This window comes from Parasteatoda tepidariorum, chromosome 5 (genome assembly GCF_982258835.1).
Source record: "Parasteatoda tepidariorum strain Cologne lab strain chromosome 5, Ptep-v5.0, whole genome shotgun sequence".
Taxonomy (NCBI): Eukaryota; Metazoa; Arthropoda; class Arachnida; order Araneae; family Theridiidae; genus Parasteatoda; species Parasteatoda tepidariorum.
In genome coordinates, this window is record NC_141759.1 from 38,451,970 (window position 1) to 38,477,799 (window position 25,830).

A 25,830-nucleotide genomic window follows, 5' to 3' on the forward strand; every position below is an offset into this window, starting at 1 on the left:
AAAATTACCTGGTACTTCTTTGCCGAGTCCTGTTAATTAATACAATTGTTTATTATTATTTTTTTTTATTTATTGATGTTTTTAGAAAGGTAAATAATTGGCACTGTCACTGGTGGCATAAGTCCTTAATTTTTCAAAAAAGTGCTTAATTTTTTAAAAAAAAAGTCCTTTAAAGTGCTTCATTTTTGCTTTGTTAAAAGAGTGGGAACCCTGCAGTTTCATTTTAAAGTTCTAAAACAACTAGTCTAAGAATAGCATTGGTGCATGTTAAATTGGTGCCTTTTTATTAAGCTAGTTTTATCATGTTTATATTCTACTGTGACTTTAGTAATATAATTATAATAAAATATTGTTTAATTTTGAAGGACTATATGATGAAGGTGCTGTAATTTTGGGTAAATTGGGAAGACATGATGATGCCTTAACTATTTACATACACATTTTGCAAAACTACTCTAAAGCTGAAAGGTAAGATTTGCATATTCTTTTTTTATTTCTCCCCTACTACCTTTACAAGCTGGCAATTCGACGTAAAGAATCCCTTTTTGCACTTGATTTACAGCATTGTGTCTCTGGTTTGAAGGGGGGCTGATTATCATTTCATGATGATTCGAGTCAAATTTCAGTGGAATCAGACTGTTGTTTTGCCTTATATTTAGGGCTTTACAGTATTAAAAGTTAATGTAATCCACTAATCATTTATACAATAGAAGATTTTTGTAATGCAAAGCTTGAATTTCAAGACTTTATGTTATTTTGAATTTTGTGTTATATTGATCATTTCACATATCATTTGCCTTACTTAATGAACATAACAATAGATACCTGGAACAGATCAATATTTAAATGTTTTAAAATAATTTTTAGATGTAAATGACTTTGAAACACAGAAACATGAACTTCAAGATTTCTTATTGTCATGAATAATCATTGTAAAAAAAACTACAAAGAGCAATGAAGTTAACAACAAAAGAAATTATCATTATCGATTTGCTTTAGAGATTGTAACCTCTTATTAAATAAGTTTTCTTGCTTGTGAATAGTTAATGGTTCTTTGATAGTTAATGGTTTCAGAAATTTGTTTAATATTTTAATTGTTTACATCCACAAAATTAATGTGGTTTATAAAAAATTGTAGTTTATAGAATTGCGTTATATATAGATCTACAGTACTTCCAAAAATACAATAATATTTCTTATGCAATAGAAATAATATTCTCTTGTTCTTTGAAGAATCTTTGCGCTGGTTCGAATTAATAATATGTTTAAACTCATTTCTTAAAGTTCACACACAACTTTTGGACTGTCGCTTCCCTTTATTTTTTGCATTATCACAAAAATGCTAACTCAGACATCTCGAGATCCGAGAGATAGACAACAACTTCATAACAACAAAGAAAGAAGCACACATTCAAAAACAAAACAATTGGCGAGAGACGCATGCGGCGTGAAGCCTCACAATTGGCGAGATATTCACAACATCGCCACAAGCATACATTCTTTTTTATGGTTGTAAAATAATTAAAAAACAGCATAATGTTATAAATAAGTTCAAAAATCATGTTAACAATTCTGATTAACTTTAATAAAATATTTCAAATATGTATGCACACTATCCAATCATAGCAAGGCATCTATTCAATGATCTATCGTTTAATGACCATCTTCGGGACGTCAATTCTTATGCCAGTTAAATGTCATAGACAGTGCTTTAACTAGTACTCCTAACTTCCACATTACATTAATAAGAGGGCTTTTCAGCCATTAGAGATTTAATGTGACCTTATTGTGTATACATGATAGCTGTTTTGCCAGCTTCTAGGATCAAACTCACAGTCTCCAATTCGACATTCATACGCGTCACTTAAACAGTAGCTATCCTCATGGCAAATCACTATCCTATGCAAATATTGTGCAAAGCACTATCATAAGCAATATATTGTGCAAAGCACTATCATATGCAAATATTGTGCAAATCACTATCCTATGCAAATATTGTGCAAAGCACTATCATAAGCAATATATTGTGCAAAGCACTATCATATGCAAATATTGTGCAAAGCACTATCATAAGCAATATATTGTTGCAAAGCACTATCATAAAGACAAGCTTTGTATTATGCTGATATTGAATCTTTTTTATTACATACTTTTCTAAATTTTGATTTGCCGACAACTTGTGTAGGCTTACCAGAGTTAGTGGAAAATTAAAAAAACTGGTAATACCTTTCTAAAAATCATTGCTTTTGCCTTTTGATTTTTTAAAAAAATAATTTCTGTGAAGAAATTTTTATTTTGAGAATTTTAAATTGAAAAGGTAAAGTGATAAGTTTTTGGATAAGACTTTAGAAACTTTACTTTAAATTTTTTTTAGTTTGATTAACCTAAGTCTTTTTACTAGTCGTTTATAGCCAAAGCAGTCAGCATATTTTTGCTAAATTTGTAATCTTAGAGTTTATGTACAGCTAAATTTTCTTAAGATTATTATCAGGTTGATAATTAAAGTGTTGGAAAGCTTTTTACATTAAGAAATTTTTATAAATTATAACTCATTTTTAATTAAAAAAATTTTTAAGAACAAAAATAAATTCTATTAACTTAAAAAGGTTATTCAATGCTTCCTTAAATACATATATTACATGAATTAATATTTTTTTAATTGATTTTTATTTCATTAGATATTGTGAAAAACACTATCATAAAGACAAGCCTGGAAATCAAGATGTAAGTATATATTATTTGTGTTGCTGAATAGTTTGATTACCTTGAGTTTTAAAAGGAAAATCTTTACATAATTATCAAGGGATTTTTTTCTTTCAAAAAAAGTATTTCTTATAACTCTTAACATATTTATTATCAACAATATTGTAACATGGTATATTGATATATTTACTGCTTACTGGGCTTAGCTATTGACTTGAAATTTTAACTAAAAATTTTGCATCTATAATTTTTTAATATCTGTCTCAAAGAAGTTTTAGGTAATTGAAGAGCAAATTGCATTTTTATAAACTAGCAATTAAAATCAGTTTTAAAAAATATTTGTTTACTGCTCAAATATTTCCCTCCTTTTATACAATATTAATACAAGTATCCACCTAAACAATGCAGCGATGGAAATTTTTTTCAAATATTAAAAAAATTAGTTAAGAATCTTTCATTTTTACAAATTTGTGGCTTTTTTTAATTTGCATTATTTCATAATTGCCGAGAGGTTTTTGGCTAAAGATAGATGCTAACAGTCACAAAAAGCTGTTACAATCTCATAAAATTTAGAAAAATAGCATATTATTTGCTGAAAGGGTTATTTCATAGTACAGCAAAGCTTTTGAAGAAGATCTTTGATTCATCCCACTTGCAGTTTAAACTTCTTCAAAATAAACATTTTTTAAAAAATGATTGTCAAATCTGTTTACACTTCTTGAAAAATTGCATTAATTTTGAACCAAAATATTAATTCTGCTGCAACGGTAGGTTTCTCTCCAAGCTTGTAACCATTACTGAATTATTTATATTGTTTTAACTATTGCTAGGATCAATAGCTGACAGTTTATTTATGGTCAAACATAATGTACTATTTTTTTAAAAGTTTTTTTCTCTGCATTTTTAGGTCTACCTAGTCCTGTTAAAATTGTATTTGCCATCAGCTGAAAACCAAAAAATTAATATTCCTGCTGTTGGATATGTGCCTATACCAGAACCAAATATTGAAAGGGCTATATCAATATTAAAACAGTATTCAAATAAGATTGATTCATTCAAGGTAATATGACACCATCCCAAAATTATAAAAATTTAATAACTGAATAAAAAAAAAATAGAATAAAAAAAGTTTTATGTTCATGTATAATCTTTATTGTTTTCTCATCTGTTTATTTATTGTAAACTTTTATTGATGAAAAAAATTTCTTCAGTGAAATTAATATTGACAATTGCCAAATATTAAAAATAAATTTAGACAATATGTTCAGTGATTCTGCTAGACTTTAGGAACTTCCTAAACACCCAAGACTTCAAAATTTCTAGGTACTTTTTTACTAATAATGGGCCCATTATTTAAAATATAAATTTTCTATTTCTATTCATTTATTAATATGCACATTCAGAATTAATTTATCTATTAATAGGCAAAACAAGAAAAAGAGTTATATTTCAACTATCAACACTTTTAATTATGACTGATCAAACATCTGCACCAATGAAAAGCAATGATGTAATTTAGTACTTAGAATTATCCCAATTTCTCCACTTATTAATCAGGAAGAAAAGAATTTTTGTATATATATACTTAAAGTTAAGTTATAATTTGGCCTACAAAAATCTGTTGGCATACTATTTTTTTGTGCTAGAGAATTTCACTAAGAATTTACATTTATTCCCTCTACAATTTTTAATATATTTGGCATGCTATATAACACGTAAGCCAAACCACTGACGTTTTAAAATTTTATACCCTTTTAAACTATTTATGATAGTTCTAATTTAAAAGCTATTCTATAAAACAATAAAATCTTCTTGCTTATTTAAATTAAATAAAAAATAAATAAGGAAATTGCATAAAAAAGAAAAGGCAGAGAATAAATTCCAATTTACCTTCAAAATCATTCTATGGATATGAAGTATGTTACAATTATACCTTGGGTAAAAAGAGCTGTTATTCATTTTAGAAAATATGGTGCTGACAGGAAAATTTACGTTTTTACTTTAATTAAAAATTCATACTAAATCAAGTAATTAATATTATTTCACTGTTTGAGTTTTATAAGAGATAATAATTATCTCTATACTTAACCTAAATTTCATGCTTATTTCTATAATAGATTCTCCTATAATCAAATTGTTAAAAAGTAGATATAGCTAATTATATTGGTAAAATTTAATTGTGCCTAGAAAACTTGTGAAGTTTTGTGTTGTAAAGAAAGGGTGTAAACTTTATGATGGAAAATAAAAATTATAGAATGTTTAGTGTGAATGCAATGGGTTTCAATGTACAAAAATATATATATAAAAAAATGGGTTAACAAAAATTGTGCTTTGACATGCAAAACAGGTTGTTAAAACCTGGCAAGCTTCTTCAAAAGTGGAAAATAGTCTTTAAAAAAGAAGTATCAAAGAGTTTAAAATTACAATCATGTTTGAATGAAAGTATTAATTTTCAAGCTATTTATACTGTTAAGTATGGGTATAATCAAACACTACTAGATTAAGTGCTCAAACTCATGAATTATGCGTGGTCCTTATATTCATAATATTTAACAAATCTGAGATAATTGAATTTTGATTTCGATTGTTTGTAAATAAAATCATTAAGAGATGAATTAAAGTTTTTTGGATGACATATCTGAATTTATTTCAAAACTTAACATAAGAATTTTGCATTTAAAATATTAAAATTATATTATCTTCTTCAACAACTAATAAGTACTACTGAAAATTTTAAAAGTAATGCAATAATTAATAAAAAGTAATAAGCAAAAAAAAAAAAAAAAAAAACAGTAAAGTACACTAAAACTTAATGCAATTGGTGGGCGGTCCCACAGGCAAAAATATTACTCCTAAAATTCTCAATTATTTCGTAAATTTAATGAATAAAAGGGAGATGAAAATTTTGAGGTAATGAAGCTTTGGGATTCTTGACTGCTCTGGGGACCCACATGAAAATACGTAGTTAGTGAATGATTCCCAAGTCAAGTTCAAAGATTATGGTACAGATCTATAAATAGAATATCGCGAGAAGGCCATTAGCTTGCAATAATGGAGAAATAAAATTTTTTTTTATTGTCATTAGGGGAAAAAATTAACAATGTTTAGTGAGTCCTTGTAATCAGCGAAAATTCAAGAGATTTTTCGACAAGGCGGATAATGAAGCCTGAAATTGAGTATCTCTTGTAAAATTCAGCAGTTGCACATGAGAGGGCTAAAATACTTCCCTCTAAATACAGCTCAGTATATGCACAGGCGGACCCGCAAGTATTTAATCTAATATGTAAACCGAACGGTGTTTTCATTAGCTACGGACTGACGGTACGCCGAAATAGATTGGGGTTGAATTAATTGTGAAAACATTGAATGGAACAATGTCTGTTTTTGCATAATTCGTGTCCAAAATCAACATTTAAGAAGCGTAAAGAAAAAATCTCATTTTGGAAAAGGGAAAATTAAGCACTTTTTAAAAACACCCAATGAAAAAAAGCACCTTAATGGGCTTTTAAAAAACGAACATCCAAAATAAACACCTTTAAGCACTTTTTAAAAACGCTATGCACCCAGTGTATAGATTTTTAAAATTCTGTACAAAACTTAAAAAAATGAAAATATTAGGAAAATTGCTTATTTTTCTCTTTTAAGAGGTTAGATGTGAAAAACTGTATTGATTTTTAATTAGTTTCATCAATCTCTTCCAGTTTTCTTTCTATTTTACCCAGTTTCTTCTGAGTTTTTTTTCCAGCATCCTGGAAGAAATAGGTTTCATCCGGACAAAATGTCAACTTTGCTGTAAATGTGACAATTATTTAAATTATTACTATACCACACAGAAACATCTTTTATTCAATGAATATATTTTAAATATAATTTATCACCCATAAAATTTTTTCTTAAAAAAAAAGATATATGTTTACTTAGAAAAATAATTTATTTTAGGAAATTACAGTTAAATTCTGCTTCATTACTTGTTATTTTGTTTATTTGAAAAGCACATAAATATATTCAGTAGATTGTAAATCATTGCTTTATTTTAGGCTTTAAGTTTGTTACCATCAGTCATATCTGTAAGTGATGTCAAAACCTTTTTGGAATGTGTTCTTCACAGTATTCAAAGTCAAAAATATGATGTGCAGCTCACAAAATCTCTTCTATATGCTGAGCATTTACAAGTAATTATAATTTTTAACAAAAAAGAATTAAAAACAGAATATAATTTACCATTTCCTTTTTTTATTTTGTTTTCAGGTTAAAGCTAAAAGTATCCATTTTCATTCATACAAATTAACAGTTACTGATTTAGACATGTGCCGAGTTTGTCAAAAAAGAATTGGTAAAAGGTAAGTTCAAATTCAGTTCTATCAATTTAAACTTAATGTATTGAAATTTTTTTTAAAAATATTTTCACAATAAGTTTTTAAAGATAAAGATTAATATGCATCACTTAAATAAATTTTTGAAAAATTAGTTATATGGATGCACAATTCAAAATTTGTGTGTCGTAATATAGTATTAACATCATAGTACTATAGTATATAAGACTATCAAATATACGTGGAAATCCGAAGTAATAATTACCAAAAAAGTGAAAGATAAACCTAACATATTTAAAATGAAATCAGTGCAGATTGAGTGTGTTAAATCAGATTTACTCAATTGTTAAGTATTAAAAGATTTATTCAAGTGCTTGATTTAAAATTTTTGTATTATAATAATATACTCATAAAAACTGAAAAATCAAGTACATTTTCAATGTTCGATTGCAACTGTTCTTGATTACTGTTATATTTACTTTGTTACAAATCAGCCTATTTCCTCTTTGCTTTTAGATGATGTAAAACTTTTTATCAAAAATTAACCCCATCATGTCATGTTATTAAAACAAAATTGTAAAATAAATAAATAAAACACTTTTATAGCAAAAGATTTTACAAATGTTTCAGTTGATGTTACATTTATTTCATTAGGTGATTTCTTACATTATGTTCACTGGCAGCTGTGGGCCATGCATCAGGTGGTAGGCTGCATGTGGCTTGCAAACCACAAGTCATGCACCACTGAACTACCATTACTTTCATTAATTGATTTGGGGTTGCACCATTTTTTAGAAAATGAACTAAAATATTCTCTTGCCAAAGAAGCGCCTGCAGCCAAGTTAGCAGATAGTGAGGAATCTCTGGTGGCGATGCTTTATTCTATAACTAGGATTACTCCAGATTATTTAAAATTAGGCATATTCCGCTCATAATACGGTATCAATTAAATTTCTTAGTTTTCATCAACTTTCTTAAATATAAAATTTTAAGCACTTGGAGGATATGTTTATAAAAACAAACCCCATCACATTTGTAAATAAGAAAATTAAAAGTAAATTTTTTGAAAACAAAATTTACATTTGTACATAAAAATAATCGGTATTTTTTAAAAAAAATTTTTTTTTCTTAAATCTAATTAAAATATAGCATCGTGAAAATTTTACCTTTTCAAAAAAACATATTTGTTAGTAGAAAAAAAATATTTTTGCAAAATTTTATAACATGCAACCAATTATAAACTTAAAATTAATGTAAAAATTTATATATTTTGAATTTAAGATAAAAAATAAATATTATGCTGTAGTAATTAAAAACTTTTTCTTCTTGTTTCAGTGCCTTTGCTCATTTTCCAACTGGTGTTACAGTCCATTATTCTTGTAAAGATCAATATTCTGCTGAAAATTAAACCTTCATCCAATTTTATCACAAATAGCCTGCTTTTTATGTACATAATTTGTATAGAGATTGATAATGATAAAAATATTTTTTTCCTTTTTTGTTTTGTTGTAAACATTCCAGATGTCTTGAAATTGTAATAAAATATTTTGAATTTTTAACAATGATTCTTATTAGAATAACTTTATTTTATCTTATAACTTGACATTCTCCTAAAAACAAAGTACTTTACTTTCTCATTTTTACAAATTGATATTGTCTTTATAGCACCTTTGGAATTTTTTTTTTTTAAAGAGAATTATATTATCTTGAAATTATAAATACAAATACATTCACAGAAATTCGTACAGATTCAAGAATTGAATAAAAATTTTGTTAATACATTAAAAACAACATTTTACATAAAATGTGAAAGAGTTGGCAGGTATGAATTATGTATAATAAATGAACACATATTTGTCAACTGAAATTAACAATTTCTTTTATTTAAAACCTATTTACATATACTTCCAATGACTAAAACATTAACATTTAAATTGATTAATCTACCTTTTAATTTTTTAAGTATACTGTTGAAGTCCTAAAGATTGCTTTTTCTTAGCATCATCTCTTAATTCTTTAGCCTTTTCTTTGTACTGGGTAGATAGGGTTTCATCTTTTGCAACTCCATCGCCTCTTTTATACATTTGGCTTACATTCATACAAGCATATATGTTTCCACCATCACATGCATCTTTAGCTAATTGGGAAGCTTTAACTTTGTCCTGAGGTACTCCTTCAGCCCCTTTAATGTACAGACCACTCGCAAGGAAACAAGCTGTTGCAACTTTCGCTGTGCAAGCTTTTTCCAAATACGTCAAAGCAGTCACATAATCAGTTTTTATAAAAGGTTCACCAGTTTGCGGATCTTTCTCAGGACTAGACAGCATTACACCAGTATTTAAACAACCATTACTATATCCTAAGTCACATGATTTTTTGTAATAATCATAGGAAACGTGGTTGTTGGCTTCACAACCTAGAAATTTTAAATTAATAACTATTTGGTGTTAAATAAGCATATTTTATTTTTAACTGGAAAGAATAGTTATTTTTTTAAGGATAATTTCAGACTTCAGCTCCATTTAAAAAGTTAATGGACTTGAGTTGAGGATGAGGTAATATGAAGACCATGTTTGAATAGTGGGCCAACTCCACTAATTAAAAAATGGAGTTAGTCTAACTTTCATGTTCATTTAAGTCACTTCTAATTTATTTTTAAACTAGTGCACTTTTAACTTATTTCTGTTGCCAAACAAAGGGCACTCCCAAGACAGGAAAAACAAATAATTTATAAGAGTTTTAAGATTAAATATCTTGGAGGGGATGGGAGTATAATTCACTATTTAATTAAGGCCTTCCAGTATCATATACTGATAGCACAAAACATCAATAACAACTTAAAATTTTAATAGACAGCAATAATAACCAATTTCTCAATATTAGTACGTAGTTCTAAAATGGTTTAAAATAAAAACAAACAATCTTAATTGTGACTGAACGATTACTTTATTAATATCATGTATTTAATTATTTAATATTTGAAAAAAAAAAGTTTATTTTAAATTACTAATTCTATTATAATTGCATGTTACTTAACACATTGTTGACTAGCCGGGAGCTAACTCGTCTTTTTTATTCCCAAGCGTTGTTGACCGATGGCGAGTTACTCGTCATTGGACTCTCATAATATTTTTCAATTTAAGAAACCAAGGACAATATAGAATATTGCAAAAGCTTTGTGCATTATTTAGAATGTTTTACTTTACTTCCATATTCAACTATAAAATAATAGTTGGTTTTGTGAGCTACTTAATATAACTACAGTCCCTAGTTTCATAAATTGAATATTGAATACGTACACTAATTTTAGTAGAACTATTATCAGTAGTTGTTATTGTAAGCTTTATCGATAAAAATTAAAAATATACCTTTTCCAAGATAACTAAAAGTTGCAAATTTGTAACAACTTTTCTTATGTTGACGCTCATCACAGTTTGATTTAAAGATTTTGGCAGCACCTTCAAAGTCTTTCTTTACAGCTTCTTGATAGTCGCCCAATAAGTGGCATGCTTGAAAAAAGGAAATAAAGAGTCTTAAATACATTTGAAAGGTAAACACAGTTTAATCTTGTAAACACGAATTTGAAGAAACAAAACATAACATTTGTTCTTATACATTATAATTTCAGAAGCTTTTCATCATGCAATACTTAAAAATATTTTAATATTAACTATACACAACAATTCCTTTTGATTGTATACTAAGTGATACACATTATTTTCCACCTATAAAAGCGTTTTAATTTTTTACATTACATTAAACCATTTAAAATTTTCTACTTTCATAAAAAATGCAATTAATTATTTTAGAATTTATTAATTGAACGAAACAAAATGTATCAATCTCAAAACGTGTGCAGCCTTTTATGTTTGCACCCATTTTTGAATTGCAGATACAAATTAAAAAGTAATTAGCTTAAAAACAGTTAATGTTTCCATTTTAAAAATTGGTTGTGACTATTTATAAAATAACCAGTAGTTCCTCCATGTTTCTTATTTGCACAGGTATAGGTTAAATAAAAAAGTTAAAATAATACGTTTTTGAGAATTTTAACAGAATAATCCGATGAGCTTTTAATTTTTCAGTGAAGATAGAGAGATCTCTAAACATGTGGACTACTAAATAACTGTAATCCATAACAAGGATTATGTATTCCAGTTGTTTGATTGAGATATATTATTTAACTAGGAAAATAGTCATGAAAGTTAGTTGAAATTTCTGGGAAGAAAAAAAAAACAGATGAAAGAACCAAAATATTCATTCTTATTTATTAGCAGACATTGGATTATAGGTTGAAACTTTCTAGCAGGGCTTCAAACTTTTCATGAACATTAAGGATAATGCTCATGACTGCATCTTGATGACACATTTAATTCTGAAAATTTGTCTTGTAGCCTAAGACAATGGTTTCCAGTGTCCCTTCTGTTAAGGAACCCTAAATGATCAACTTTATTTCAGTGGAACTCTGACTTAATAAATAAAGTTCATTAGCAATGAACCTAAACACATTAACTAATAAGATTACTAAATATTTTGAAAATACTTAATATGAATATTTAATAATTTCAACACATTCAAATTCCCAAGCTTAGAGAGGCATTTAGTTTAGCTCTAAATTTGTTTTTAGTACTTAAGAAAGTTAAAAATAATATTAAATAAATAGTAAGCTGAATTATGGTTTCGTTAAAATAAAAAAATAAAGAAACAAACTTATAAACATTTAAAATGGTCCATGAAGAAACATTTATCGTTGAATTGATTTTTTTTTTTTTAAATTCAAAGGCTGCATCGGAAATATTAATGAAATTGTTTTATAAATGCAAGCTCTTTTCATAATTTCATTAGAAAAATTCACACAAAACTATATATTGTTTTTTGTTACTTCTTTATCTCAGTGGTACTTCATTAAAATTATTAAAATACATAAATGAACTGTAATATTAAATAAATAATGAATAATTGATAGATCTAAAAGTAATTACAGATTTCAAAACTTATTGCTGGTTAAAAAATTTTTAGTTCTCGAAACTTCTATAACTGTACCTTGAGGTTCCATAGAACATTTATTGGGAACCACATGCCTTTCTCCCAAAACGTTTTAAAAAAAACGGTCTGCCATGCTTGCCTTATGATCCCAATAAGTGCACCCTCTTGGCCCTTTTTGTAAAAATAAGCCGCCATCCCTTAAAAACACTGATTTAATCATTAAATGTTTACAAATCTGTCTTTTTTTAAGGGGAGGTTATTAATAAATTGTTTAAGTGATTTTAAATTTCAAAATTATTTTTTAAATAAAAACCATTTTTTTTAAATGTTAATTTTCTCATAACTCATAATTTCCAGCTTAAATTACAGAAAGAAGTTTTTTTTGAAAAAATTTTATGCATGCCTTTAATTATTTTTATGAACTACAAATGTTTCTCTTATTTTGATAATGAGAGAGAATTACTTTTAAACATAAACATAAAATAATATTAGAAGGTAATTTAAAAATTGTTGAGGATGAAATTCAGTTTTAACATTTTGATATATGTTTACAGATTTAAGTGAGTGCCCTTTCAAAACTCAGAGTGCCTTTTTCTGAGAGAATGTGTCCTGCCCTTTTTCATTTCTAGGGAGAATCCTCTGAATATCAAATATAAATGCATAAAATAAAATTTATATATTTTTTTACAAAAATTTTCAAATTATAAAACAAAGAGTCACTATTATTATTGAAAAAAGAAAAACTTAAATATGACTGGCGAGATTTAGTTAAAACTTGGTTATTTTATTTAAACATTTGAATTTGTTTTCAGCACTAACTTTTTTATTGTTAATTTTTCTGATAATGTAGTAATGCAGGTATTCTGAGCACACATCAATTGTCAAGGTACACATTACTATTTGAGTGATAAAAGGCTGATAACAGCTCAATAAATAAATTTCTAATTAAGTACAAACTGAAAATTAACTGGCCCAAGTTACATATGTTCATGTGATATCAAAAATTTGAGAAAATGATCTCATCTAAATTTAAAAAAAGATTCATTCATAATGGGACATGATGCTTTCCACGATAGATTGTTTAACATTCCAGAAGAATATTTTAAACAGTATTCTAGGTATGGCATACGCTGTCTAATAAAATGGAAACTGTTTGGACATGCTATTCTTTTGGTCTGAAATGCTCATTATTGTATAATCATTATTGAATGACACAAACATTTTACATATGATTGGTTGGGAAATAATAATCTATAGCAAAGAAAAAACAGTCAGTTTTGTTTTAAAGAAATAAATCTTAACAATAACCTCAAAATTTTTTGTTCCTTTTGATTTGCTAGGTGCAAGCAATAAACAAACTCCACCAACTTATATTCTTCTTTTTTTTTCTCAATATTTTTATTTTATTTATTTTTCTGAACACTGAACAAAATGGACATTTAGAAAAAATTAAAATAAAAAAGTAAAAAAAAAGTAAATTCGATTGCAAACTTGAAAAGTACCAAATAGTAAAATTCGAATGAACTAATTGAATAAATAATAATTTTTTTAAATTTCTAAATACGTTTCAATTCGTTAACCATGAAAATAATTATGAGTCTACAAATCAATATGAAAAATAATCTGGGAGAAAGAAAAGAAAAATGGCATCCCTTTTAAGAAAAGATATTCAATTTTTCCAGAAAATATGATTTATTACATTCATTCAAAGTTATTTTAGTTAATAAACATTATGAAGACATGTTCACTAACTTGGCAACTGAAACCATTGATCATAACTGACTTAATTCTTCATAATATCTATGTTAATGTTCAAAACATCAACATTGCATAATACTTTTACATTCAAATTAAAATTTTTGCTAATATAATCAATTTGAATAAATGTATTAAAAAATTGAGAAATAAAATTTAAATGTGAAGAAAAATCGTATGTAAATTAAAAAAAAAGTATCTCTTACTACCTTTAAAACTTGGATTATTAGAATTACATAAAAGCTACTTACAAGAGAACAGATTATTTAAAGTCGAAACATTTAAAAGTTGTTTCTTAGAAACTAAGTACAAAAATAAATCTTGTATGCAACATAAATAATAGCAGGCAGCAATTATATTATTGTCATCATAATTACGAAGCAAGATGTTATATATATATATATATATATATATATATTTAAAAGAAATATGATTACTTACAATTAGGCATGTATTTAAAAGTATCGTTTTGTAGAATATAGTCACATTAGTTTTTTAAAAATGTTCTGAATAATTTATATTATATAACGTAGATTGAGTAATATATCTCCACTCACCTTCAGGGTCTTTCTCTTTGAAACAAGAGAATTTATATTCTATACCAAGTTTGTCAATATATTCCTTTAATTCTTCTTCAGTTTCAAGCTTGAACGTCATTTTGGTTAATTTAAGTGAACTGACTTTCACCTCAAACCGACCATAACAAAGCTTATAAACATTACACAACAAAAACAGTTACAGTTATGTAAAAAAAAGTACTCAACTTTATTTGGTAGTAGGATTTGTCGATCACTAAAGCTCCTCAAAACGTCTTTAAATTTGTTCTTCATTCTAAAAGTAGATGGCACTACTTACATTAGTAAATTTTAACGATAAGAAAGCGGTAAATAATGTTTTTTTTTGTTCCGTATTTTTATTAAAATTGACAAAAATTCAGACAATGCAAATTTTTTCAAGACGTAAAAATTGTTTTATGCTTTTGAATTAAATTATACACCTCAATATAATTGCTGATAAAATCATAAAACTTAGCGTTAAAAAAAAAAAAAAAAAAAAAAAATCCTATCTAACTTTGAATAATTTAACTTTTATTCCATATTGACCTCAAATTTAGTAATTAGGTTGTACATAAGATAAAGTTAGAAAATTGAACGCAAAATATATTTTCTCTGAAAAAAATATCTTACATTTATACAAATTTTGATTTCTGATCGTCATAATATGGGGAGGGGAAAGTATCCGCAATTTGTAAAATAGGGTTCTAATAATAATATGCATCGATCAGGGATAAATGTATACATATATCAAGAGAGTTGTCAAAAAATTGTGCCCCAATTTTAATTTAATTTTTTGCGTGTATCGCCATCTGCTAAGTGAATCACAAAATTTTAACACAATTAAAAATTTTATTTGTGCAAAGATAGTTTCATGTGAAAGAAAATGTAGAATAATTATTCATAATTTTATTTAATAATAGTTGAAAATTTTTTGAATTGTCAGCTATGCAAATTTTTATAACATAATGTAATTTTAAATGAGAAAACACAAAATTTAAGCGAAATTGGTTGAATAGTTTTTGAGTAATATAAATAGCTATAAATAAGATTTATTTCGAAATTTTCTTTCCTCAAGAACTATTCGACCGACTGATTTCATCGTTCAAATTTGTGTATATATTCAATTTACAGTTCAAAGATTTCCCGATCTGTTGAGAAAAACTGCATATTTATCCAGAGAAAGAACGTTTGTGTGTCTGGCTTCATAACTTAAATTATCAGAACTAATTGTTCGGCACATTTGAGGTCTAACCAAATTAAGATTGGTTCTTGGTTAGTGAAAATTGGATCATTCGGAAAAAAAAAATTAATCCGGGTGATATCTTTATTATTTTTTTTCGTGCACCATATTTATAAGAAAAAAAAAGCTTGATTTTAATTTTATAACTTGAATGAAATTTTGTTATTTATTTATATAATTCATACATTAATATCATATTATTACTTATTTTCACACTTTCTAACCAAAAAATATCCTTAAAGTACTCATGTACCCGTATATCATTAGTCAGTTATTATATAGCTGTGCCCTAAAAAAAAAAAAAAAAAAATAGTGCGTGGAGTCCCTCCGCGCGGAAGAAGTTAAACTTCGCAACCTGCGACGTTAATTGTAGAAGAACCAGCAGTCGTAGAAGGATCACTAGTTCTATTCAACGACTCTTTTTCCTGCTCCGCTCGCTTCCGTGCTCTGTAATCACTGTAATATTGTGCATTTTTCCCTCGTGGACCTCTTGAACCAGTGGAAGTGCTTGTGGTTGCCTCATCATCTTGCCCCGGAAACTGTATTTGTATTAATAATGTATGTAAATGCGTCATAATGTAATTTCAGAAGAGAAAACCTAACAATCAATTGATATCCACAAGAGACGTACCTTGACATAACCTTAAATCCGTCGCATTGTCCGTGGGATTGTTTTCACTCATTTTTTACAATTGTTATCCACTAAATTTGAAAATAAAAAATACTACCCAATTAAATTATGTGTGTATCAAAACAAACTAAAAAAATATTTATAGAAAAACAATACTTTTATGACTTTTATTATTTTTATGCTAGTGAGAACCAAAACAATATGGAAATGAATAAGGGAAAACTGGATCCTACCACCTGATTTCCCGGGCAATAAAAATGTAGTTTTAAACGTTTAACGCAACCTTGATGGAAGTCTCATAAGAAGTATAACTTTAAGAAAAAAATACGTGGTTTTTATGATTAAATACGTGATTGCTAAATCAGAAAAATTGAAAAGTAGACCAAAAACCAAAATTAAAAATAATAGAAAATAATAGACCAAAATAATAGACCAAAAATAAAAGTAAACAATTGGAAGAAAGTGGTTCCTCACAGGATCAACGCAAACTTATATTCTGCTTCTCTCTTCATTTATAAAGTCTCAAGTCTGTCAGGATGTATGTTTGCCGATAACTCGAGCCGATTTGGAATTTTTAAATGGGTTTTGTTAACAATCACCTCTTTCGGAGTTATGTGATTCAGGCACAGTATCGAAGATACGAAATTTTTTTGATGAAAATCATTGTGATAGATAAAAACATGGAAACAGCATTTTTACAAAATACTGAGTTAATAAAAGCAGGCGCAGACGGAATTACTAGGAAAAATTAAATATCTTTAAAGCTTGTAGAACTCATAGTTTAAATGCAGATGTAATGCGTGCAAACATGGATGCTAAAATAAGTTATCGAAAACAGAAAAAAAATTTTCTGAAATTTAACTGTCAGTAACAATATTAAAAATAAATATGTTTATTTTTATTCGTTCAAACAGCATTTAAATTTTGAGGCTTTTAACCCTTTCAATACGGCGAAAAGTCAGCAGGGGTGAAAGCGAAACGGAAAAGAGGAAAGGCTGGTAGTAAAACCATTTCAGTTATAGCTAGTTTTTGGGAGGAGTTTACTGATTCTTTTTTTAAATTTTTCAACAATATCTTGGAAAAGAAGCAGTTTTATATATATGCCAGAATTATAAAAGAAATCTTGATAGTTACAGATATTTCATTTTTTGCGAAAAAAATGCTGGAATGAAATGTTTTATGTACCAGGTTTTTCTCTTTTCCGTCTTGCTATATAAGGGCTTTCACCCATGGACTGGGACAGCACATGTCCCGTCCGGTGCGAAAGGGTTAAATTTGTTAAATTCTAATACTAAAATATTGTAATATTAAAAATAAAAGTTAATTGTTCGCATCTTTTTTGATTACGAATTTTAAATTATCAAACTTTTTATTATTATCCTTTAAATAAAAAAGTATCATTAACTTAAAATAAAAAGTAAAAGAACAGTACTTATTGGTCATTGGTTCCATGAAGCTAAGTTCGATAACAAATAGAACAACGCCAGGTTCTAATCTACATAATTCACCGGGTACCGATAATACGCATAAGTGCATCGTATTTGACAATATCTTGAATGTTATACAAAGCGATAGTTATTGAATGCAATATTATTGTAAATGTTGCTAAATTTTAGTCTGGTAACAGAAATATGAACACTAATGTAGAAATTAGACCTGATGAAGAAATTAGACTGACTGAGAAATTAGATTAATTTTGAAATTAGATTAATTGGAAAATTAGAAATTAAACAACTTGATTCTTCGGTCTTTTATTTCCATTTAGCTGAATTATTTTTTTAGAGTTTATTTTTTGCTTTAAAATGCCTTGTTTACTATTTAACACTAAACATACCAACACTTTTCAATACAATACAACACAACATACAAGAACGGGTCTTTTGACCCGTTATGGCATGATTAGTGTTAAGATATGCATATTCTTTTAATTTAAAGAAATTTATAACAGTTAAAGTTTGTTTCGTTTTCGTGAAATAACCCTTATAAATGACTAATTATAGTAACTAAGTGAAAAGTTTGATTTTGATTAAGTTGCTAATTTGATTTTCTATCCATCAAAGGAGTCATTGAGATACCAGTCATTGAGATTATCATTGAGATTAGGAGGAGTCATTGAGATTATCATTGAGATTAGGAGGAGTCATTGAGATTATCATTGGGATTAGGAGGAGTCATTGAGATTATCATATTTTTTAATGTCAGCATATGTTGTATTAGACATTTTAATAGCCAATTCATTCCCCTCGGTACCTTACGAACATGTAAGAGACAAAAAATTAAATTCATCCTCATCTGAGTTTATTATACTTACATATTTTATTTTATATCCGTCGTTGAAAAGAAGATCCAATTTTTGGGTTTACTACCCTACTAATGTTCAACTCCGTAGCCTTGTAATTTTTTAGCCAATCCAGAGGAAAAGGAAACTCCTGGATCAGTACCCCCAGAGGTATGATTTGTTATGGGAACATGGAGGACTTTGTGACAGATTTTACGTGCATCAGTCACCATTTACTACACGGGGAGTCTTCGGCCGTCGGTGATCGAACCCACGATCTCTTGGACATGGGCCCAGTGCCCTACCAACCAGGCTATCCCTGCCTATACTTACATATTGTCGTGATTTTTGATTGTGCGATTTTAAATCTCGAAATATTTGAATTTCCACTTATTTAAAAAGGGGCCGTAGCCTGCTAATCTTTCAATAAAAAGTTGTTTACTACAACTTTGAAAAAGCCTATTCAAAGTTCAAAAAAGATTTCATGGTTTTAAAAAAATTAAAATTTAAATTGAAACTAAACTACCAGAATTATTTTTTTAATATTAAAATAAATCCCTAATTTCTAAAACTTTTAATTTCATAACCACCATTAATTACGTTTTAACATTATCACCAAAAACTCTGTCTATGAAAAAATGATAAGTTGTTTTTGCGAGAGAAGCAATTGAAATTGTTTCTTTATTTTAAAAGAATTACCACGGACAACTGCTTAAATTTGCAATTTTTTTTGAACCATAGAAAAAGCGAAGAAAGGAAACATGATTTTCTTATAGCTTCCACAAATATATTTCGAAATACTTCCACGTAACCTCATGTAGCTAACAAATTATCCCCGTAACCAGCTAGTAGGATATGCTCCAAATCGTTGAAATGTTCTTACATAAAGAATCGAAAAAGTTTAATTGGAAATATTCATTCTTTTTAATAAACGATTCGATGCTATTTCAAATTTTTTGACTAACTTCTATTTGAAATGAAAAACTCTATTTCGAAATATTTTTCGCTATAACTTATTCGTTGAATTAGAAAATACTGATAAAATATGGAATCAAAAATTGATAATCTGATTGGCGCAATTTGGTAACGACAATTTATATCAACAAAGTAAGATTTTTTTAAAATGTATCTCTCTGTTTAGAGGAAAGTAGTGCAAAACTAAAACAACGTTATGTGTTAGATATTGAACTCGATATTTTTCTTGCACAATCATAGTCAGCACACTATTCTAGGCAATCCTAAGACATAAGTAATCGTTATGTAATCCACAACTATAAAATAAGAGCGTTCTGTGAGTAGTAATAAATGTCTTATAAGTATTTCGTTAATCTGCATTTGTAATATTTGGACTTCGCAGCGCAGGGAATTATCCGACTACGGTTGGTTTTTTCTTCTTCTCAAAATACAATTGAACCCGTTACAGGAACTGTCTAAGGACCCAGTAATAAGTTCACTATAAGAAGTAGTTCACTATGTCCAACTTATTTTAAAAATTATTTTTTAACATATGACAATAGGATTGTTGGAAATAGTGATAACGATAGTATGTAATTTGTTTATAAATAATTAACTGATTAAATATATAATAAATCAAATATTCAGGAGAAAAATTAATCAATTAATTTTTGTCTTCTATTGAAGAAATTATTACTTTTCGATTGACTACAATTCAATTATAGTAGAGTTTATCAATTTTTGTATCAACTATCAGTATATTTTAGTCCTTATTTTCACAAGGAATTTTTTCTTCTTCTTCAAATCTTTAATTGCAATTTAACTTTGGAGGTGAGAACGAAATTAGCGTAAATTATAAACGAAATATAAATTCTTATGCTGTCCAGTATAAACCTGCTTGCTTCGTGTTGTATACTAAGTACCTGTCCGTGGAGCGGTCACTCCACTTCTCCATGGGTGGTAAGACTCGTGGGCGATTAGAATATTGGCAATATACAATCAATCAAACTGGTCAGTGTAAGAGAAGGGCACATGAGGTAACAGACTGTGAATTAGAATTTGAAATCTTATTGCAATCTAGAGAATCCAGTATAAGGGTATAAAATAATTTGAATTAAATGGGAGTTCAGAAGAGATCACTAAAAAAATTCCTTGACTGAGTGCGTACTATATCCCAGGTTCATTACAGCGGGGTTCATCTGAAATTTTAAAGTATAACTCGTTGCATTAAAAAACGTGTGGGTTATACCAACACCTCCTAGAAGTAGGAAGGCCTCAGCACGGATCAATTTAGTAGTCCGATGTGACGAAGTTAACTGCGCAGTAGATGAAAAATAAGAAAGATATATGTCATTACGTTTGGGGTACTAAGCTGCGCAGTGGTTGAAAATACGAAATATGTCATTACATTTGGACTACTAAAGGATATTTATGGTTACCCGTGCTGAGGTCTGCTCTTATCTAGGAGGTGTTGGTTATATACGATATACGTGGATACTGATGAACAATTTAAAGTCCAAAATGGCGATGAAGGGTAAGATTTGAGAAGCGGTTCGGATAATCCTTCCCAGAGCTTCATGTGCGTATGTCTTGTGTACAGGCTCAATCTTCTGGCTCGGAATAGAATGAAGCGAAAGACAGACGTTGTAAATGTGGTTTTTGAGTATGAACTTTATTACCCATGGTTTATTCTAATTTCTGCATCGAATTCTTTAAGTTCAGCTTAATTGTGAGTAAATCTGTTGTATTTTCAGTGTTATTTGCGCCTTTTGTCCAATTTGTACTTAAGTAACATTGTTTCTCTGCTGTTTGGAAAGCACACATTTTTATCTTAATTAATCTTTTTATCCATTCGTCATTTCCCCTCTACTCTTTAGACATCTTTCCCCATCTAATGGGCAAAAATTACCTTTATGAAAAGGGAATATTTTAGACTATTACTAAGAGGAAATGAAATTATTTTGATTTCAAAAGCTAAAAAAAGTATTTCATTAAACTTCAGGTTTTTAAGTACTGAATTTAGTGAAAATATGTATTCGAAGCTTAAATTTGTTATCTTTCCCAACCTTTTCCCTCTTACTTTCCGCGTAACACATAATGTTCTTGAAATAAAGGGGCTACTAAATAGTAAAGTGTGAGTGGACATTTAACATTTGACCATATAGAATGTGTCTGCTCCAATTCTAGTGCAAACGTAATTGATTAATATATTTAAAGGGCTTGAAAAAAACAGATAAATCACACATCTTTCAAAAGTGATATTTTTTCCACAAAATTGCTCTATGATATTGTTACCAGATAAACACATTAAAAGTTTTCGGAATTCCAACTAGATAACACCACAATATACAAAATCATCTGGCTGCCTACTTTGAAATCATGACGTTTGTAGCAAAAATCACGCTCATGAACAATTAGAAAATGTGGCATATCAATATACTGTCCTAAGTTCCTTAAATCTAAAATTCACAAACCATTTAAAGAATTATCAGTGTATAGTGTATTTTCAACACATATATAAAATAGAATATAGCAAGTTCAAAAACTATTTATTTTAAAATCATTACTAGTCTAAAACTTTTTCATCAAACTTTAGGCATTTCAGAAGAAGTTTAAATTCACAACATTACATAATTCTTCTGGGAGAGAGAACAATATCTCTTATTCTAGTTATCATATAACAGCTTATGATAAACAATCAAATACTATATCAAATCCTTATTAATATGAATATATATATATATATATATACAATATATATATATATATATATATATATATATATATATATATATATATATATATATATATATATATATATATATATATATATATATATATATATATATATATATATATATATTGTATATATATATATTGTATATATATATATTGTATATATATATTTATATACATATAAATTAATTTTTTTTCATTTAACTTGGTTGTAATAAAAAGGGCTGCATATTTTTGTCTTTGGTTTTAAAAAGAAACGATTTAACTCCTTCATTCAAGAAAAGAAAATGATGGTTCACAATTCTTTATGGTTCGCTTTCATATTGTAGAAGCAAAATGTAATTAATTTACACTATAGACGAGGAATTCAGCGCAATTTATTCGGATTTGTGATCGCGAAATTAAATTTTAAAATTCGGTTGTAACACACGCAATGAAGGTTTGCTTAATATTCTAATTACTATATTATTTATTCCTTTCAAATAAGATTAGCCCCTCTCTTTCAATATCAGTTTTTCTAGTTTTTTCCCTACCAACTTTATTAATTTTTCCTTTTCTGTTTCACTCTCAGAAAATCGCATTTTTTCTAATTTTTATTTTAGTCGCAGTATTACTTTATTTACGTCGCACAGTGGTTCAAACTTGGAAAAAAAAACTAGCGAAAACTAAAAAAATTAAATCTCTCTTAAGTACTAATCATTAACGTTTTCCCTAGGAATTGTGAAAACTGACCAGCTACGCAGCTGACACCATGCGACATCTTTGAGTGTCCAGCAATGAGTGCTAATCTAAGAGAAATAGGAGTCTTGCCGTCATTGATAGACCTTTATGACGATAATATCAAGCAAATCGCAGAAGCAGTAATCAAGACGCATGGAAACATTTGATTCGGCTATGTCATAGACACGACAAAAAAAAAAAAAAAAAAAAAAAAAAAACGTTTTCTAGTGAACAACAGTATGAAGAATGATATAAAATAATTCATTATGACGATATTCTAATTATTATTATTGTATTATGTACTTTTGTTGATTTCAAAATTTTAATGATTAGTTCTTTTGAGTAATTTAAATTTTTGAGTTTCGACCTCTGTGCGTCGTCTAGAGCTGCACAATGTGCTATTGGTTACTGTCTGTAAAACATCCCTGAGGATAATCTAAAGACTTGTCATCACAATTTTGATCTCATGCGGAGGGATGGCTCCCCTTCTTCGTAAGCCCGATGACCTGCACGAGAAGTCGAGCACTTTACGGTAGAATAGTTTAACATGCGCCCATACCGTGCACCCTCGGTTCCTTCGCAGACTGATGAAAGTGGTGACCCACCCGCACAATTAGCGCATCAATGAACTATGTCTTGTTTTCCATCTTTATTTTTTATATTTCGTAGGAAACTTCACGATTTTTGTTTCAAATACCTTTTGTTTTCCTCATTTAAGTTTGGCGAGTAATGAGAATGGGTGCCTGTCTTTGAGTCCTCAAAACGTGCTTACTTACATTACCATCTTCATATTTTTTAAAGCCAATTGAATTTTTACCATCAAGTATATCTTTTCCTTTCAGCTTCTCGAGATTATTTACTTGATTAAGTTTTTCGTTTATAGATTATTTATTTGATTAAGTCTTTCATTTAATAACTATTTACTTGATTAAGTCTTTCATTTATAGACTATTTACTTGATTAAGTTTTTCAATTATAGACTATTTACTTGATTAAGTTTTTCATTTATAGACTATTTACTCAATTAAGTCTTTCATTTATAGACTATTTACTTGATTAAGTTTTTCATTTATAGACTATTTACTTGATTAAGTCTTTCATTTATAGACTATGTACTTGATTAAGTCTTTCATTTATAGACTATTTACTTGATTAAGTCTTTCATTTATAGACTATTTATTTAATTAAGTTTTTCCTTTATAGACAAACTCGAATGCCATAGAGTTATCCAATTTAGTGATGTAATTATAAAAGAGTACCATTTCAAAACCACATTCAACTATCGATATTTAACTCTCTTTTTCATCAATCAAATATATTTAAGCTAGTTACATTATATTATAACTAAAATTGCAGATAGGTTTAAAAAAAAGTCATAATTAATACTGATAATACTGAATAAATACTGTTAGTTTCGATTATTACATCAAAAGTTATTCAGGGAGGTCAGTTGTTTTTAGTACTGTACAATAGTTAAGAGATTATATCTTAAAAAAGTCAATGAAATGGCACACCGGACTTTTTAAAATAGTAAATTGTAATTTAACTGGCATGCTAATCAAAAAAGGTTCGCCAAAAGGGGAACTTTGGCGTGAAGTATAATCAAATATTCACCCCCTCTTTCCATCTCTTGACGATGAAATGGAATGCAATGGGATTCCTCAGCTCTTTTTATCTTTTTAAAATTGTGGAAATGTAAAGTAAGTGGTCTTGTTACAGAAGTGTTGGTAATCTTTTTGATATTGTTGATCACTTTTTCTTTGTTTGTAAAGCATTACCTTTCAAGAAATGTATTATCATATCTCAGAAACACAATATAGTATCATCTGCAAGAATTATTTTAATTTTATTTTATTTTATAACCGTCCTTGAACAGCAGACCCGAGTTTTTGAGTTTACGACTACTAATGTTCAACGTCGTAGCCTTGTAATGTTGAACCCAATCAAGAAGACAAGTGAACTCCTGGAGCAAGTATTGGGAGAAATTTACCTTCGTGGAGGGCTTTTTAATGGAGCTGATCTGCATTTGTGTTACATGGAGAGGAAGACCACGAGAACCTCCCACGGTTAGCCTGACGGCAAGGGTACTCTAACACATGATCCGTCTACCACTGAGGATATTTCACGTCAGCACTGTGGTCGGTGCAAGGTGGATGCGGAATTCGTATCGACTGGGATTCGAACCCGGTTCGCCTCATTGGAAGGCGAACGCTCTATCACTTGAGCTCGCGGCTCTTCATTGCAAGCATTATCATTGCTAGAGTATCTTACTTAATATACCTTATATATTATTATTAGAGTTTTTAAATTCTGCTTAGGTGTTTCCACGGACCGCACATCGACAAGTGGTCCGTGAGCCGCAGTTTGTTCACCGCTATACACCTACTAAATAAGACTACTACTTAAGTCTTACGAACGAACCTAAAAAAAGAGGAAAAAAAGAGCTCGTTACTCAATTATTCCATTTTTTAAATTTATCTTGGAAAAAAGTATACTTGTGTTCGCTATAATAAATAACACATTATAATATTATAAAAACATCTATAATTCGATTTGAAATTAAGTGAAGGCAATATTAAAATTAAAGCGATATCTAAAATAAAAATAAAAAATCAAATTAGTCTAAAAATAAATAATCTATCATTTTTCTCATACAGATTTATACATTTTATAGCATTATATAATGTTATGCATTCACAACAGTTGCCCTTAATGGATTGAGAGTATATTTTCATGTCAAAGAATTCTTTCTCGAAACTATCTCTAGTTTTTAGATAAAAATTTATTTCGAATAATTTTAAACAAAAAAAGTCTAAAAATTTGTAATTATACTTTGAAAATGTGCATAGAATAAGAATTTGAATAAAGATTTATTAGTAAGTTTCAATGTTACTTGTATAAAATATTTTTAAGGGGCTAATATTTTCCCCCACTGATGAGCATGTGTAGTTAAATTA

The 25,830-nt window shown here is 28.1% G+C and overlaps 2 protein-coding genes across 2 annotated transcripts in view; one reads left to right on the forward strand and one right to left on the reverse strand.

Moving 5' to 3' along the window:
• Vps39 (vacuolar protein sorting 39) overlaps nucleotides 1-8,575 on the forward strand; it is a 43,950-nt gene extending 35,375 nt beyond the window's left edge. The window contains exons 21-26 of the mRNA XM_043054184.3: nucleotides 366-468; nucleotides 2,679-2,724; nucleotides 3,611-3,763; nucleotides 6,741-6,875; nucleotides 6,952-7,043; nucleotides 8,352-8,575. Coding sequence (XP_042910118.2) covers nucleotides 366-468; nucleotides 2,679-2,724; nucleotides 3,611-3,763; nucleotides 6,741-6,875; nucleotides 6,952-7,043; nucleotides 8,352-8,424 — 602 coding nt within the window. The 3' untranslated portion in view covers nucleotides 8,425-8,575. The remainder of the gene's footprint in view (nucleotides 1-365; nucleotides 469-2,678; nucleotides 2,725-3,610; nucleotides 3,764-6,740; nucleotides 6,876-6,951; nucleotides 7,044-8,351) is intronic.
• Nucleotides 8,576-8,869: 294 nt separating this feature from the next.
• Coa7 (Cytochrome c oxidase assembly factor 7) lies at nucleotides 8,870-14,503 on the reverse strand. The gene is made up of 3 exons (XM_016067762.4): nucleotides 14,315-14,503; nucleotides 10,385-10,525; nucleotides 8,870-9,432 (listed from the first exon to the last, which is right to left on the reverse strand). Exons 1-3 carry the CDS (start codon nucleotides 14,412-14,414, stop codon nucleotides 8,975-8,977), a joined length of 699 nt encoding a protein of 232 aa, XP_015923248.1. The 5' UTR covers nucleotides 14,415-14,503; the 3' UTR covers nucleotides 8,870-8,974.
• Nucleotides 14,504-25,830: the final 11,327 nt, after the last annotated feature.